This window comes from Pogona vitticeps, chromosome 2 (assembly GCF_051106095.1).
Source record: "Pogona vitticeps strain Pit_001003342236 chromosome 2, PviZW2.1, whole genome shotgun sequence".
Lineage (NCBI taxonomy): Eukaryota > Metazoa > Chordata > Lepidosauria > Squamata > Agamidae > Pogona > Pogona vitticeps.
In genome coordinates, this window is record NC_135784.1 from 19,427,880 (window position 1) to 19,444,174 (window position 16,295).

The 16,295-nt window shown below is 46.4% G+C and overlaps 1 protein-coding gene across 3 annotated transcripts; it reads right to left on the minus strand.

Annotated features, from left to right (window-relative positions):
* Window positions 1-475: 475 nt before the first annotated feature.
* On the minus strand, window positions 476-16,294 carry LOC110091644 (zinc finger protein 213). 3 transcript variants are annotated; one of them, XM_078388155.1, is made up of 7 exons: window positions 16,218-16,263; window positions 14,557-14,716; window positions 11,354-11,912; window positions 11,039-11,162; window positions 9,517-9,602; window positions 9,080-9,209; window positions 476-2,027 (listed from the first exon to the last, which is right to left on the minus strand). In XM_078388155.1, the coding sequence occupies exons 3-7, from the start codon at window positions 11,765-11,767 to the stop codon at window positions 1,036-1,038; spliced, it is 1,746 nt and encodes a 581-aa protein (XP_078244281.1). In that variant the 5' UTR covers window positions 11,768-11,912; window positions 14,557-14,716; window positions 16,218-16,263; the 3' UTR covers window positions 476-1,035. The 3 variants fall into 3 exon arrangements, with proteins under 3 accessions (XP_078244281.1, XP_020671494.3, XP_072844471.2); XM_020815835.3 differs by lacking the exon at window positions 14,557-14,716 and having other exon boundaries at window positions 16,218-16,294; XM_072988370.2 differs by lacking the exon at window positions 16,218-16,263 and having other exon boundaries at window positions 14,557-16,200.
* Window position 16,295: the final 1 nt, after the last annotated feature.

The window sequence follows — 16,295 nt, forward strand, 5'->3', positions numbered from 1 at the left end:
AGCCAGCGTTTGTCCGAAGACAATCTTTCCGTGGTCACATGGCCAGTGCGACTTAGACACAGAACACTGTTACCTTCCAACCAAGGTCGTTCCTATTTATGTACTTGCATTTGCATGCTTTCGAACCGCTAGGTTGGCGGGAGCTGGGACAAGCAACGGGTGCTCACTCTGTCACGTGGATTCGATCTTACGACTGCTGGTCTTCTGACCCTGCAGCACAGGCTTCTGCGGTTTTAGCCCGCAGCGCCACCACATCCCTTCAGATTCAGCAACTGGTGGCCATTTAAAAAGTTGTGAGACTGTCACTCCCATTAGCCTTAGCCAACCTTGCCAAAGGTGAAGAATGATGGAAGCTGTAGTCAGAGATCACCTGAGGAGCCATACATTTCCTATCAAAACTCTAATTAGTTCCCTGGAATCTTTTAAAATTAAAGCTGGGGGGGAGCAACCACTAGATGAAAAAGTATCTCAAAAGTCAATGTATGTAATGTCTTTTATTTTACTATCCAAATGTCTACTCTGTCCTAGAGATATATTGCTAGGGCAGATTATAGTAACACTTTTTTTAAAAAAAACAAAACAATCAGTACGTTAAAATATGCTAACCATAGCCAATCTATCTAAAACAGAAGTAATTATTCATCAGTTGCCAGGCATTATAAAAAAAAATTCCCAAATTGCTTTGGCTGGCCAAGAATATTTTACCTCCTGAGGCAAAAGACAAGATGACCCCCTTCTTCACCTTCCTGTATATAAGCCAGCTGGGCTGCCTGTTGAGTCTTATTTCAACAGCAGCAATGGAACAGGGTTCCTCAGGCTTGACGGGGTGTGTGAAGCACAGGCTGTGTGACACAAGCAGTTGTTGTTCAACAGAGGGAAAAGTTGTGAGGTGGAATTTGTCCCTGACATCTGTGACCTGAGGAGACTGGTTCACTTTGCCCGGCCGGTTCTAAAGTCCTTAAATCCAAAACCAAACTATGTATATTGGAGGGCCGAATTTGCAAAAAATAGAGTTGTTTATACATTATAATCTTACTATTTATCTTCTGAACATGGCTCCTTCAACAGAAAGAGGTGTGTTTGTTCAGCATATTGTATCATACTCCCCATAATTATGGAATCCACAGCTTTCTCCCTTGTGTGGATTCTCTGATGGTAAGTAAGGTTTGTGCGGCGGTTGAAGCTTTTCCCACACATAAAGCATTTGTAGGGTTTCTCCTCGGTATGAATTATTTGATGTTGTGTTAGGTTACTGATCCGACTGAAGCTTTTGCCACACGTGGGGCACTGGTAGGGTTTCTCTCCTGTATGAATGATTTGATGTTGCGTGAGGTTTCCGACCATACTGAAGCTTTTCCCACACGTGGCGCATTTGTGTGGTTTCTCCCCCGTGTGGGTCCTTTGATGGGAACAAAGGTGTGTGCGGTGCCTGAAGCTCCTCCCACACACTGAGCATTTGTGCGGTTTTTCTCCTGTATGAATAATCTGGTGTTGGGCCAGATTCTCAATGTTACTAAAACTTTTCCTACACACGAGGCATTCATGTGGTTTTTCTCCCATATGAGTTATTTGGTGTTGTGTAAGGTTTCCAATCTTACAAAACCTTTTGCCGCAGGTGGAGCATTTGTGTGGTTTCTCTCCCGTGTGAATGACCTGGTGTTGTGTAAGGTTCCCGATCATACTGAAGCTCTTTCCACAAACGGCGCACTTGTAAGGTTTTTCTCCCGTGTGAATTCTCTGATGTGAACAAAGGTGAGAGGTCCACCAGAAGCTCTTTCCACATTCGGAGCATTTATAAGGCTTCTCCTCGGCCTGAACAGCTTTGTATATGTTCATGCTTGTTCTCTTAGTTACATTTTCCGCAGACAGAAGAGTCTGATCCATTTTGGTCCATCTGTAGTATTCTTGTGGGTTTGGAATTTCAAGGGAATCCATTTCTCTTGAAGAAACGGATTTATTCCACTCGTGTTTTGCTTCAGTTTCCCTCATCCGTTGTTCGCTCCCTTTACTGCTTTCCCTGCCATCACCTGCAGTAAATAAAATATAAGAAACCTGACAAAGGTGAAATGGATCCTTAAATCAGAGAAGAAACCCCATCCCAGGTCCTGAGAATAAAAGAACGCTGTATAAAATGATTAGAAACTGGCCGGCTTCTCTCCATCTTGCTAATAATTCTGATCCTGTACCAAAGACCCTCTGCTGATTAGCACAAACTGCCTCCATTTGCCACTACAATCAGGGTGATCTGTGTCACCAGCAAAAGCAGAAGTAGCCAGAGGAGGGACCCCGACTGCCTCAGAAAGCTACTTCCTCTTGATTACAAAGAGTTTCAGCAACTCCTATATCAGTGACTCCATCATCACCACCATCTTCGAACTGCAAAGCTGGAAGGGACCCTAGGGGATCATCGAGTCCAGCCCTTATCGAAGAGGCCCAGTGGGGAATTGAACTCCTAGCTTCCAAGACTGCAGCCAGGGACCTCAACCACTGAGCTATCCAGCAGTTCTTGGGTGGCAAGTTGCCACTGTTACATACAGCACTGATGTTACCTGTCTGTCATGGGTTTGGAGGGAAAGTTCCATCCTATGGGGAGTGGAAGGCGGGACATCAGGAGGAGGGGCTGTACTGTATATATATGTGAAGCCTGTGTGGTGTGTGGAGAGACGCTGGGATGTGACGAAGCAGCAGCTGGGAAGAAGAAGCTGGTGTGGGAGTCTGTGTGTCAGACAGGGTACTACTGTGTGTCAGAGTACCAACCTGATAGGTTCAGGTGTCTGTTGGTTAGCCAGAACTGATAGGTTCAGGGTCTGTGCTTCAAGTTAAGGGTTCTGTGTGAACCAAACTGTATGCATGTATGAATGAGACTAAGCCACGTTACTATATCTTATTCACCTGATCATTTTATTTTGCCTGTGTGTTGTTTTAAATAAACCTTATTTTTTTATTTGTTAAAAATCCATCCCTGGTCTGTGTGACTTCTTATAGGGAATGGTTGGTGGCAGCTTAGTAAACGTGTGGCAGATCCCAGTAGGTCTGGGTTTGTCACATTGATTGGTGGCAGCGGTGGGATACGACTGGTCCAGTTGTCCAGCGGTCCAGCAAAGCCTTGGCAAGTGTGCCCAGAGCAAGGGGGGTCTAGTCAGGGACAATCTAAGGCGCGTAGGTAATCTTCTAGGTGTACCTCACGGGGAGGTGCGCTAGTGGAAGAACGTGCCAACTGGGGAGACTAGATTAGAGTGCTCTGAGGCAGCCTGGTTTTGGCGGGAAAAAAGCTGAGGCAAAACTGTGTAGTAACAGTGATCTAGCCTGCCTGCTGAGAGGCCCAGCAGAGGGGGGTAGACTCTAAATCGCTACAGTTGCAAGTTAAGTGCTGAAGAACAGCAGCAATCTATAGAAAGCTGGTTCTGAGGCAAAAGAGAAAAAAAGTGGTCGTTTTATTTTGAGGCTTGACTTTTAAAGCAGCCTGTTCTGAGGGGGGAGTATGCCCTTGACTCGAAGCCAGATGGCAGAAATGGGTGAAGTGAAAGACCCCCAGATTGACCAAGGTTCTGAGGATGAATTTGGCTCAGTGCAGGGTGACAGCACAGGAGAGCAGAACCCAGAACTCAGAAAATTACTCCTAGCCCAACAGCATGAACTGAGGGTGAGGGAAATGGAGGAAAGATTAGAGAGAGAGAGAATGGAAAAGGAGGAAAGATTAGAGAGAGAAAGAAGGCAATTTGAGATTGAGAGAATGGAAAGAGAAGAAAGAATGGAGAGAGAGAAAATGGCGTTTGAGCTAAGAAAATTGGAACTGATGAATCAGAATAATAATAACAATAGGGATTCTGAGGGAGGCCAATTGTCTAAGGCTGACCTGAAGAAATTCCCTGTGTACCACAAGGGAGATTGTCCTGAGGTGTTCTTTTCCTTAGTGGAAAGAGCGTTTGTGGACTTCTCAGTGAGGGAAACTGAGAAGATGACCATCATGCGATCTTTAATCAGTGGTAGCCTGGCTGAGGTTTATTCAGAGATGCCAGAGGAACTGATGAGAGATTTTGCAGAGTTTAAAAAACTGGTGTTTGCAAGACATGGGATAAATGCGGAACAGCTGAGACAAAGATTTAGGTCAATCACCAAAAAGCCAGAGCAGACTTTTACCCAAGTGGGGGCCCAATTGGTGAGGCTGCTTGAGAAATGGCTATCGCAGGAGGGGACAGAGACCTTTCAGCAGCTTAAAGATTTGATAGCGCTGGAACAGTTCTATTCAGTCCTGCATGGGGAATTGAAATTCCAGGTGAGGGAAAGGAAACCAAAATCTGTGGCAGAAGCCGCCGAGATTGCAGATTTTATTCACCAGATAAGAAAGCCCTTAGGTGAGGAGAAATCTGTAGGAAAACCCAAAGAAACCTACAGCAAGTACTCTCAGGGACCAGGGAAAAGCCAGCAAGGGGGAGGGGCCCATGGTGAAGGGAAGCCCTCAGACATGAAACCAAGACCTCAGATTTTGGAGGGAAAACCAAAACAAGATGAGAGAGAATCAAAATACACCAGAAAATGTTATTTCTGTCAGGGAAAGGGCCATCTAATCTCAGAGTGTGAGAAATTAAAGCAGCTAAAAGGAATTGTGCCTCAGGATTCTAGTGGAACCAAGCCAAAAGCTGTGTTCTGTGTCCAGAAAGAGCAAGGCTCATTGTCACTGAGGGAGCCTGTTGCCATGGCTGCTCAGTCTGGAACGGCTGCATCTGCTGATCAGGCTGAGGAAGGTGGTCCTCTTGTGGAGGTCAAGCGATGCTTGCTGGTGAGAACAGATTCTCAGTTGTTTGAGACAGCAGGGGTGGACGTAGGAATACTTGACCGTCAGTATAGGGGGCTGCGGGACACTTGTTCCCAGGTGACCCTGTGCCATCCAGATATTATTCCTAGGGAGTATGTAATCCCAAATGAGAGCATGAAGGTGGCAGGGATTGAGGGGCAGGTAATCTCTCTGCCAGTAGCGGAGGTACCTGTGAACTTTCAAGGCTGGAGGGGAGTTTGGCGGCTAGCGATTTCATCGACTCTGCCAGCAGCCGTGCTCGTGGGAAATGACCTGGCTGAACATGTGAAAAGGGTGCTAGTGATTACACGTTCACAAGCCACCACGGGGACAGTTCAAGGGGGTATTGAAGAGCCAGAGACGGAAGCAGAGGGGAGTTCAGAAGCTGTGGTGGAAACCTTAACCACAGACAGCAGATTTGGACAAGAGCAAAAGGCAGACGCCACTCTCCAAAAGTGTTTTGAACAGGTGACTGACGCCCAGCTAACACCTGAAACCCCAGTGAGATTTCTGGAGAAAAAGGGGATTTTATATAGAGGGACCCTGAGGAATATCTCAAAAGGGGGAGATGGGATCAGAAGTCAGCTAGTGGTACCTGAAAAGTATCGCCCCATGATCTTACAAAGGGGGCACTCTGACATGTTTGCTGCGCACTTAGGGGTGAACAAAACACAGCAGAGAATCACACAGAATTTCTACTGGCCTGACATAGGGAAGCAGATCAGGGAGTTCTGTAAACAATGGGATGTGTGTCAAAGGCAGGGGAATAGCCGCGACAGGACCAAAGCAAAGTTGTGCCCTTTGCCTGTGATTGACACTCCGTTCAAATGCATAGGGGTGGATATTGTGGGACCTTTGCCCAAGGCCACAAAGAGGGGGAACAGGTTCATTCTCACAATTGTGGACCATGCCACGAGGTACCCTGAAGCCATACCCTTGACTAACATTGAAACTAACACAGTGGCAGATGCCTTGGTGGGGTATATGTCCAGGATGGGATTTGCCTCAGAGATAATCACAGATTTGGGCGCATCGTTCACATCAAAGCTCATGAAACGCTTATGGCAAATCTGTGGAATTAAGCACAAGGAAACCACTGCTTATCATCCTGAAAGTAATGGGTTAACTGAGAAGTTCAATGGGACTCTAATGCGCATGATTAGGGCTTACTTGGCAGAGAATCCAAACAATTGGGACCAGAAGCTGCAACCCCTTTTGTTCGCTTATCGATCAGTGCCACAAGCCAGTACCGGGTTCAGTCCATTTGAACTTTTATTTGGGAGAAGGGTGAAAGGGCCCCTTGATTTGATCAAACAAAATTGGGAGCAGATCACCCAGGATGACCCACAAGACGTTGTGACATACATAGACACCTTGATGAATGACCTAAAGAGAAACCTAGAGCTAGCAGCAGAGACCCTGCAAGCTCAAAAGGTCAGAAAGAAAGCCTGGTGTGTCCAGAGAGCCGGGGAGAGGCGCTTTGACCCAGGGGAGGAAGTGCTTTGGCCTAGGCTCTGCAAAGAGAACAAACTGCAGCTGGGTAGCCCAGAAATAAAATACTTGGGTCACATGGTAGGGGGAGGAGTGATAAAACCCCTGGAGGCCAAAATAGAAGCTGTTCGTGATTGGCCCAGACCCAACACCAAGAAAAAAGTCAAATCATTTCTTGGGTTGGTGGGCTACTACAGAAAGTTCATCCCGAGGTTTAGCGAGATTGCGGCTCCGCTGACCGATCTGACGAGGAAGAAGACTGATGACCGCATCCCGTGGACCAGCGACTGTGAGGAGGCGTTCCAGAGGTTGAAGCAGGCGCTCATCAACTATCCAGTGCTGCGTGCTCCAGACTTCGAGCGGGAGTTCATCATCTACACCGATGCGTCTAACAGCGGGGTAGGAGCAGTTCTGTGCCAGGAGGATGAGAATGGTGACCAGCATCCAGTGTCCTACCTGAGTAGGAAACTTCAAAAAGGTGAGAGACATTTGGCGACCGTGGAGAAGGAGTGTTTGGCCATAGTCTACGCGATCCAGAAGGCCAAGCCTTACATCTGGGGAAGACATTTTGTTCTGTGCACTGACCATTCACCACTGCAATGGTTAAAGACAATGAAAACCCACAATAGCAAACTTATGAGGTGGGCTTTAAACCTACAGGACTATGACTTTGAAGTGAAGGTGGTCAGAGGGTCAGTGAACTGTGTTGCTGACGCCTTGTCAAGAAGACCTGAAGAATGAAGACGGCGAAAGAACATGGACTATGTATATATTTTGGTGAACAAAAAGTTAAATGTACCTGTTTTTTTGAATTTGGTTTGTAAGAATAAAGGTAAATTGATGTAATGTATATGGTAAATGTTTAAATGCCTAATTGCTATGGTTAACTTAGAATGTAAGTATGAGTAAGTATAATATGGTATGTATAACTGTTGTTATGTGTTTTATCCAGGTTGTTTTTTTGGGAAAAAGCACCTTAGCTTTCCCCCTACAAAACAACTTATAAAGAGGGGAGGTGTTACATACAGCACTGATGTTACCTGTCTGTCATGGGTTTGGAGGGAAAGTTCCATCCTATGGGGAGTGGAAGGCGGGACATCAGGAGGAGGGGCTGTACTGTATATATATGTGAAGCCTGTGTGGTGTGTGGAGAGACGCTGGGATGTGACGAAGCAGCAGCTGGGAAGAAGAAGCTGGTGTGGGAGTCTGTGTGTCAGACAGGGTACTACTGTGTGTCAGAGTACCAACCTGATAGGTTCAGGTGTCTGTTGGTTAGCCAGAACTGATAGGTTCAGGGTCTGTGCTTCAAGTTAAGGGTTCTGTGTGAACCAAACTGTATGCATGTATGAATGAGACTAAGCCACGTTACTATATCTTATTCACCTGATCATTTTATTTTGCCTGTGTGTTGTTTTAAATAAACCTTATTTTTTTATTTGTTAAAAATCCATCCCTGGTCTGTGTGACTTCTTATAGGGAATGGTTGGTGGCAGCTTAGTAAACGTGTGGCAGATCCCAGTAGGTCTGGGTTTGCCACAGCCACGTTACAGTAGGTATAGGAAAAAGTCTGCAGTGGTTCATTCCCGAGGGAGCAGAATATGGCCCGCCAACTTGAAGTGACCCACCTCAAGAGGTCATGAAGAGTCATTTGCTCTATAAAAGACATCCTCTTCCTCCTCATGTATCACTACAGTCTGACCCAGCTGCCTCCGTTCTTCATGGAGGCAGTTATGGGGACTGTCTTTACGACAACCTGTGCTTCCAAATTTACCAGTACACCACTGATGAGGACTAAATACAGTCGCGCCCCGCTTAACGATTGCCCCGCATTACAACGAATCTGCTTTACAACGATGTTATTGTGATCCCAAAACGATGGTCTCAATGGAGGAATTTCGTTTAGCGATGATCGGTTCCCTGCTTCGGGAACCAATTTTCGCTTTGCGATGATCAAAAACAGCTGATCGTCGGGTTTTCAAATTGACCGCTTAAAATGGCTCCCCGCTGTGCTTAGGGATGGATTCCTCGCTATTCAGGCACCGAAAATGGCTGCCGTATGGAGGATCTTCGCTGGACGGTGAGTTTTTAGCCCATTGGAACGCATTGAATGGTTTTCAATGCGTTTCAATTGCCTTTTTAATTTCGCTTTACGATGTTTTCGCTTAACGGCGATTTTCCTGGAACGGATTATCGTCGTTAACCGAGGCACCACTGTACACAATACTGAAGGCAACATAGGCCAGCCACTCATGCTTTCCACGACATCGCCACCCAAAGCCACCATGGTGTAGTAGCTGGAGCACTGAACTGAGACTCGGGGGATCCAAAGCAGGACTCCCTGAGTGACCGTGCCTATCTCTCGGCCTAGTCTACCTCACAGGGTTGTTGTGAGAATTTAAAAAAAGGAGAAGCCATTGACTTATTTTGGGGGGAAAGGCAAGGTGCAAGTATACGAAACAAATACCATAATACCTTGCATAGCACTGCCCAGTTTAGCACTGATTTGCTATAGCGTGTGCTTGGGCGGCCATTTTGGGGTACTTAACTGAGATTCAGTCTACTTAAAAGAGGTAGGCTGGGTCTCCAGGAGACATGGAGCCTAGTTTATCTGCGCTGTGCTGATTTGTTAAAATAACTCTATTTACTGCTGATTCAGTTAGTGCAATTTTTTAAAAATTATCTTGAGTGCTAAGCAAAATATTACTGCAGAGCAGATTGCAGCCAACCATAGCAGTAAGTGATCCTGACCAAAGATTGCAGCAATCCGTCTTCAAGATGCACGGGGATATTTACCAAGAGAGGCCACCATCCCATAATTCTCCTCCATGACCTCCCTGTGCAGAGCCTTCTGGCCTGGATCCATCAGGGCCCGCTCCTCCTCGCTGAAACGCACGGCCACCTCTTCAAAAGGCACCACCGCATCCTGAATGGGAGAGAAGGGAGAAAAGTATGAATGAGAGAAAGACAGAGATGTTCTGTATAAGGGAAAACATTCATTCGATAAATAAATAAATAAATAAAGAGAGAGGTAACAGTAAAAACAACAGATGTCAAGCGGCTGCAGGAGCCCCCACTCTTCCTCAGCTGAGTTCAAAGCCTTGCTAAGCAGACAGTTTGGACAGAAACAAAAGAAAAGAAGTAGATTCTTTAATGACTGGGAAGGCGTGCCGAAGAGAAAGCCAACCAGCCTGTCTCCAGACCAGATCTCCAAAGGCTTGTTCTTCTCCTACCTGATCCAGCAGCTCTTCGGCAACCGTTCCTGCTCCATCACGCAGCGAAGATGACTTGGGATGAAGCATTGAGATGATTTCATCACCTGGCGGGAAAAACAAACCATTCGGGAAGCCATTGAATTTTGTTTGCTCTGGGGCACTACTCAAGGTGCTAGTCCTTAGTATCAATGCCTCCCAAAGCATGAAAACCTACAAAGAGGGTGTGTTCCCCATATAAAATAAAATGACTTACCCCCGATCTTTCCTTTCTCACTGCACTAAATGGTCTACAGAAAGATGAAAGAAATTAGGGTGGCCATGATTTACTATTTTTAAATCTAGGACTTTTTAAACACATCCTTGGCAGGATGGTTTATAGCGGCCTCCACCTTATGAAGGGAGGGAGGGTCAAGTTCTGGAAATTGGGGGCTACGTTCCCATCTGCAAATCCACACCTGCCATCTCACTAGAAAACTTGCAATCAAAAGTGGTCAAACTCTAAAATCACTAGCTTTCTTTCAAAACAAGCTTTACCAATCATCATCATCTTAAAACTGCAGAGCTGGAAGGGGCCCTATGGATCATGGAGTCCAGCCCTTGTCAAGGAGGCCCAGTGGGGAATCGAACTCCCAACCTATGAGTCCCCAGCCAGAGACCCAAACCAAGGAGCTGGCAGCCATCAGCTCAGCACTTCTTGGAGTGAGAGTCTGCTAGGAAACCAGGTGAACAGGGAAGGCATACATTGCTTCCAAGAAGAAAGAGCAATCAAAAAGGGAGAACACCTGTATTCTTCATGGTGGCGACGGCAGGAGAGGGTCAAGGGATGGTGGCATCAAGGTCATCTCAGGATCAAGAAAGAACATAACAGCAGGAGGAATATTTGGAACAACTGAAGACCCTTACTTGATAGCTGCATTTCTATACTGACAGACCAATGTCACATTTCTATTATCCTCATCTCTGGGGATATACAGTGGTGCCCCGCTAGACGATGACCTCACAAAACGATGAATCCGCATGACGATGAGTTTTTGCGATCACTATAGCGCTTCGCAAAACAGTGTTTCCTATGGGCGATTTTCGCTGGATGATATTTGGGTCCGTGCTTCGCAGACCATTTTTCGCAAGATGATGATTTTTAACAGCTGATTGGCGCTTTGCAAAATTGTTTCCCTGTGGGCGATTTTTGCAGAACAATGATGATTTTGCCCCACTGGAACACATTAAACAGATTCCAATGCATTCCAATGGGGAAATGCTTTTCGCAAGACGATGTTTTCACAAGACAGCGATTTCAATGGAACAAATTAACATCGTCTTGCGGGGCACTACTGTATATATATACTGCACACAGGTCATGAGCTTACACTCCAGTCACCAAGAAAGTGGACTTTGATTCCCCAGAAGTTCACGCTGAAAGCAAACTACTAGTCTTTAAAAGTGCTACGCTATTGTGTTTCCCCTGCTCCTTTCTTTCCTTTTGCCAATAGTCTAACACAGCTACTTTCTGGGAAGCTGAGATCCTCGCATGGATACTTACCTGACGAGGCTGCTCCTCCTTCCCTCGCCTGCACGATCCATCGGAACAGCAGCCCCTGGGTTGGGCGGAGTGTAACCTTCTCTGTCTTCGGGGAATCGCGGGCCGCTTCTGCCCGGTCCTCCATCTGAAAGGGGAAAATGTGTCCCAGGCAGGGAAGAGGGAAGGAAAAAAAATTAAGGAGGAAAGAGAGGGGCAACAGGTGAGCCCAGACCAAGCAGGCTGGCACCAAAACTTGGAGAAAGGGCAAGGATTCCCAGGAGACGAGTCTACAATATTCTCTACCCCCTGCGATTATTAAAGGTGAGGTGCTTTCACCTGCTGCTCTTCCTGCTTCTTCTCCTCTGCCAGGCTCAGAAGGAAACCTTCGGCCAAGGCCACCGCCTGGGCAGTGGTCTCTGCCCCACACTCCCGGACCCAGTTCTCCATCTCTGGGGGCAGGATAGCCAGGAACTGCTCCAGGATCACCAGGTCCAGGATCTGAGCCTTGGTGTGCTTTCTGGGCTTGAGCCACTGACAGCAAAGGCTGTAGAGTCGGGTGCAGACCTCTCGGGGACCCGTGGCCTCCAGGTAGCCGAACCGCCTGAAATGCTGGCGCTGCGCATCGGGGCTGTTTTCCTCCTCACCCAGGAAATCCTGGCCAGATTCTTCTTTCCACCTGTCCTCGCCATGCTGAGCCTCGATTAACACGGGCCTTCTTGTTGCTGGAGCAAATGAGTCTGGCTCTTCCATCTTCGTTCACTCTAAGGTTGCTTCCAAGATAAAGCCCCCCTCCTTGTTGTGACGTTCCCTGTCTTCAAGGAAGGGTTCCACAGGCAAACATCTCTACGAAGCCCTAAAAAGCCGAGATGTTGCTCTACGTGCAAAATATGACACCCTGGAGAGAGAAATGTACAGTATTTTACAAACCGGTGATTTTAGCTAGCTAAGTATGGAAGAGTTACTACTGCATGTCAATAATATAGAAGAGTTGTTGCGCGTATCAATAATGAAGGAGCAGGGGTTTTGTAAAGCTAATGGCTCTTAACTGTCCATTTAAGAGCAAACCACTTTCAAATATTTTTCCAGTACAACCTGCAGAATTCCCAGATGGCTCCTGATCATAGCGGTTAGAGTATTTGAGGGGTTGTAGTCAGAGCGCGGCTTCCAAACTGCGCTAGTGAATAATCTTCCCTGCAGATGAATTTTAAGACTAAAAATACAGTAGTGCCCCGCATAGCGACGTTAATCCGTTCCAGGATTAACGTCGCTATCCGGTAACATCGCTATACGGAAAGGAAAACTCCATAGGAACGCATTAAACTCCATTTAATGCGTTCCTATGAGGGGGAAAACTCACCGGTAAGGGAAGATTCCCCATCCGGCTGCCATTTTCGCCGCCTCGGTAAGCAAGGGCAGGGCGCGAAAACAATGCGGGCGGCCATTTTCTGCACCTGGTGGCCATTTTGGAACTGCCAATCAGCTGTTTCCCTAACATCGCAATGCGAAGATCGGTAAGCGAAACGCTTACCGATCATCACAAGGGGATGTTTTCCCTATCCAAAACATCGCAATGTGATCGCATTAGCGATCGCAAAAAACGCGTCACTATGCAGATTCGTCGTTAAACGGTGCGCTCGTTAAGCGAGGCACCACTGTACATAATAATTTCATATTTGGTAAGATTCTCAGACCAGACGGTATTTCAGTACAATGGTGCCTTGCAAGACGATTGCCTCGCGGGATGATTAATCCGCAAGACGATTGGTTTTTGCGATCGTTGTTGCGCTTCGCAGGATGATGCTTTCTATGGACGATTTTCGCAAGATGATGATTTTTCCCCATTGGAACGTATTAAATAATTTCAATGCATTCCAATGGGGAACCGCGTTCCGCAAGTCGATGTTTCCTATGGACGATTTTCACAGGACAATGATTTTTCCATTGGAACGCATTAAATAGATTTCAATGCATTCCAATGGGGAGCCACGTTTCACAAGACGATGTTTTCACAAGACAGCATTTTTCGCAGAACGAATTAACATTGTCTTGCGAGGCACCACGTATTTTTCTGCCCCCTCAATAGATCTTGCTTCCAATGCAAAACTGAGATATCAATATCTATATTGGTATCTCAATGTTTATCAGGCTTTCTGCAATTTGCACAAAATACATTCTGCACAAAACTACTGTATAGTGTTCCCCCCCCTTTGTGAAGTGAGGCACATAAAGACACAGACATGAACACAACCCATGCTGAATAATCATAAAAAAGAACCCATCCCATGCTACTGCTTTCATTAGTCCTCCAACCAAGTAGCAGCTACCACACTGGTCTCAATACCTGAACAAGAAAAAATCAAGTTAGATTTTATATTTCTGGAAACGGATGCAGAAACAGTGATACAGTAGTACATTCAGAAGTTCAGCGTTCACCATGAGAGTCTTCACAGCCACTCAGGCCTAAAAGGAGAATCCAAACATGGAGGCCACTGGATTAGTGAATATTCATAATTAAGGAGCAGGGGTTTTGTACAGCTAATACCTCTTAATTGTCTATTCAAGAATAAACCACTTTCAAATATTTTCTGATACAACAGAAATAGCTTAGAATGTTGTAGTGTTCCTGGGGAAATCCATTTCTCTCCTCATGACTGTGAGAAGTCCAGCTAACCTCAGGGAAAAAAGGGAACCCTTTGGGGGGGGGGGAATGGCAGGAAGAACCCTCCTTGGGTTCTTTTTAAGGAGAAAACTGGGATAAAAATATTTAAATAAATACATAATGCCGTAGTCCCTGCTGCTAGAAAGGTCCTGGAGCTTCAATCCTATAAACTCTGGCTCCATTATACCACTGGTTAAAAAAAGAAGAAGAAGAAATTCAACAGCTGGTGGAAAGGATGGCTTTCCCCCATCACTTATCTGGCCCTATAAACCCCACCTCATCTGTAAGCACACTTGCCTTATCAGTAGTCCTTCAGCCCTTCAGTTTCTCACATGGCAATATTACGACTTTCTGAGGCCTTCAGCCAAGTATGGGCAACGATGGTGGGTTTGGCATGGCAAGGTTTTGTTTTTGCTTTTGCTAAAAATGCCAAACCATTAAAAAAAACTAACAAGTCCAGTAATGGTTAGAACTTCCAGTTATGAAAAATGGGTGTTTGGGGGAACAGTCGGGGGGGCAGGACCGCCAATGTTTTTAAAAAGTGAATCACCTCTCTTGAAAACTTTTAGATCCTGAAATTTCTTTCTTTTTCCCGGCTAAGAAAAAAAGAGAGGGGAAAGGGCTGAGAGTTGAAATAGAGCCTTCAATAATCACAGTTTCCCCGGTCTGTGCCAGAAACTGCCACATTTGACAGCATCTATAGCACAAAGGAGAGGGACGTGGTAGCGGTCCGCAGAAGCCTCTGTGCTGCAGCGTCAGAAGGCCAGCAGTCGTAAGATTGAATCCACGTGACGGAGGGAGCTCCCGTCCCTTGTCCCAGCTCCTGCCAACCTAGCAGTTCGAAAGCATACAAAATGCGAGTTAGATAAATAGGTACCACCTCGGTGGGAAGATCACAGCATTCCGTGTCTAGTCGCGCTGGCCACGTGATCATGGAAACTGTCTTCGGACAAACGCTGGCTCTACGGCTTGGAAACCAGGATGAGCACCGTGCCCTAGAGTCAGACACGACTGGACTAAATGTCAAGGGGAACCTTTACCTATAGCACAAAGGAATAGAATTATATTTTATTTCAAGGCCCTAAAATCTGAGGCAATAAGCTGCAGTTTGCTTAGTCAAGCGGTATCCTCCCTGCATTTCCTAACTGAATTTCCTCTTTCGTGGCCCTTTTCGTTTCATATATTTTCTTCCAATAAGCTCAAGAAACAGTAGTTTATCCTTACGACAGCCCTGTAAGGTAGGCCAGCCTGAGAAAGAGCAAGAGGCCCCTTTACTTTTCATTTTGCCCCCTGGAACAGTGAAGAACAACCTGTTACACCTTCAAAATATTTGAAGGCAGGCTATGGGATGATCAACGGCATCTTTCCATACCTGTGGGTGGGGGAAGAGATGCAGTTTGAATTCATTTATTAGAACAATCTTACACCTCTATCATTTAACCACATTTGTAGCTCCTTTTTTTTCATCATCCTCATCTCAGAACTGCAGAGCTGGAAGGGGCCCTATAGATCATCAAGTTCAGTTCCTGTTAAGGAGGCACACGTGGGGATTCGAACTCGCGACCTCTGTCTCCATAGCCAGAGACCTCAACCAATGAGCTATCCAGCAGTTTTCCATTCTGTCCTCAGAATAACCCTGTGAGATAAAGGTTAGGCAGAGTGACAGCCTTAAGGTCACCCAGCGGCTTTCACGGATCAATGGGGACCAGAGCCTTCCACAGCCCATCACTCTAACTACTGCACCACGCTGTCTTTCTGCTTCTAAAGTTCTTTCTTTTGCCCTCCGGTTCATGCAGTTTTCCCAAATTCAAGCCCTGATCACACCTCCTCCTCGAAATCTGGGTTCAGGGAAACTTTCACTCCCCCACTTTCTGTCTTCCCCCACCCTCCGCAATTTTCTTCCTTCCCCCTGTCCTCCAACCACTTTGTCCCCGAGCAGCATCCAACCATCTCATCCTCCATTTCCACCTCCAAATGCCTCCAAAGGGTTAGCTATGTTCATCTGTGACAAGAAAAAAAAAAGCCAAGAGACATCTGGAAAACCTTAACATATTCCTTTAAAGGCAGAGCTTTCATGACTCTGAATGATAAGTCTTCCAGGTGACAGAAAGCCTCTTTGCGCCTCCACAAGTGTGCCAGCTTTCAGCTTCTCCAGAACGCTTCATCAGGCTAGATCAAAGGGTTCTCAAACTTGAGTCTTCCAGATGTTTTGACTTCAACTCCCAGAAGCCTCAGCCAGTAGAGGGAAGGTTCCAGGGATTCTGGGAGCTGGAGCAAAACATCGAGCAAGCCAAAGGGTTGCAATCCACTGGGTTGAACCGCTTAAAAACGTTAGGGACAGGAGAGAGTTCTGTTGTACTCAAAAGCTTGCACATTGTTTTTGAACCCTGCAGCTGGTTCAGCTACTCAAGGCATTGGCAGGTTCTAGATTTAATTCCTATGGATCAAAATCCTTATTTTTAAAAAAAATCAGGAACCCTCCTCATCCCTAGAAAGGCAGCCCAAGCTCCCTCCTATACCAGGAACTCCCTTTACACTCACCCAGTTCTCCTTTGCTGGGGTGGGATGAGATGGGGTGGGGGAAGGGAGGGGGATGAGATGGGAGTCTGGACCGGAAGT

Coding starts and splice junctions, on each gene's coding strand:
- LOC110091644 (XM_020815835.3), bottom strand. CDS start 11,767: ATGGAAGAGCCAGACTCATTTGCTCCAGCAACAAGAAGGCCCGTGTTA. Junction 9,603..11,038: donor AGGAGGAGCAGCCTCGTCAG/GTAAGTATCCAT, acceptor TTTTCCCGCCAG/GTGATGAAATCATCTCAATG. Junction 9,210..9,516: donor CCGAAGAGCTGCTGGATCAG/GTAGGAGAAGAA, acceptor TCTCCCATTCAG/GATGCGGTGGTGCCTTTTGA.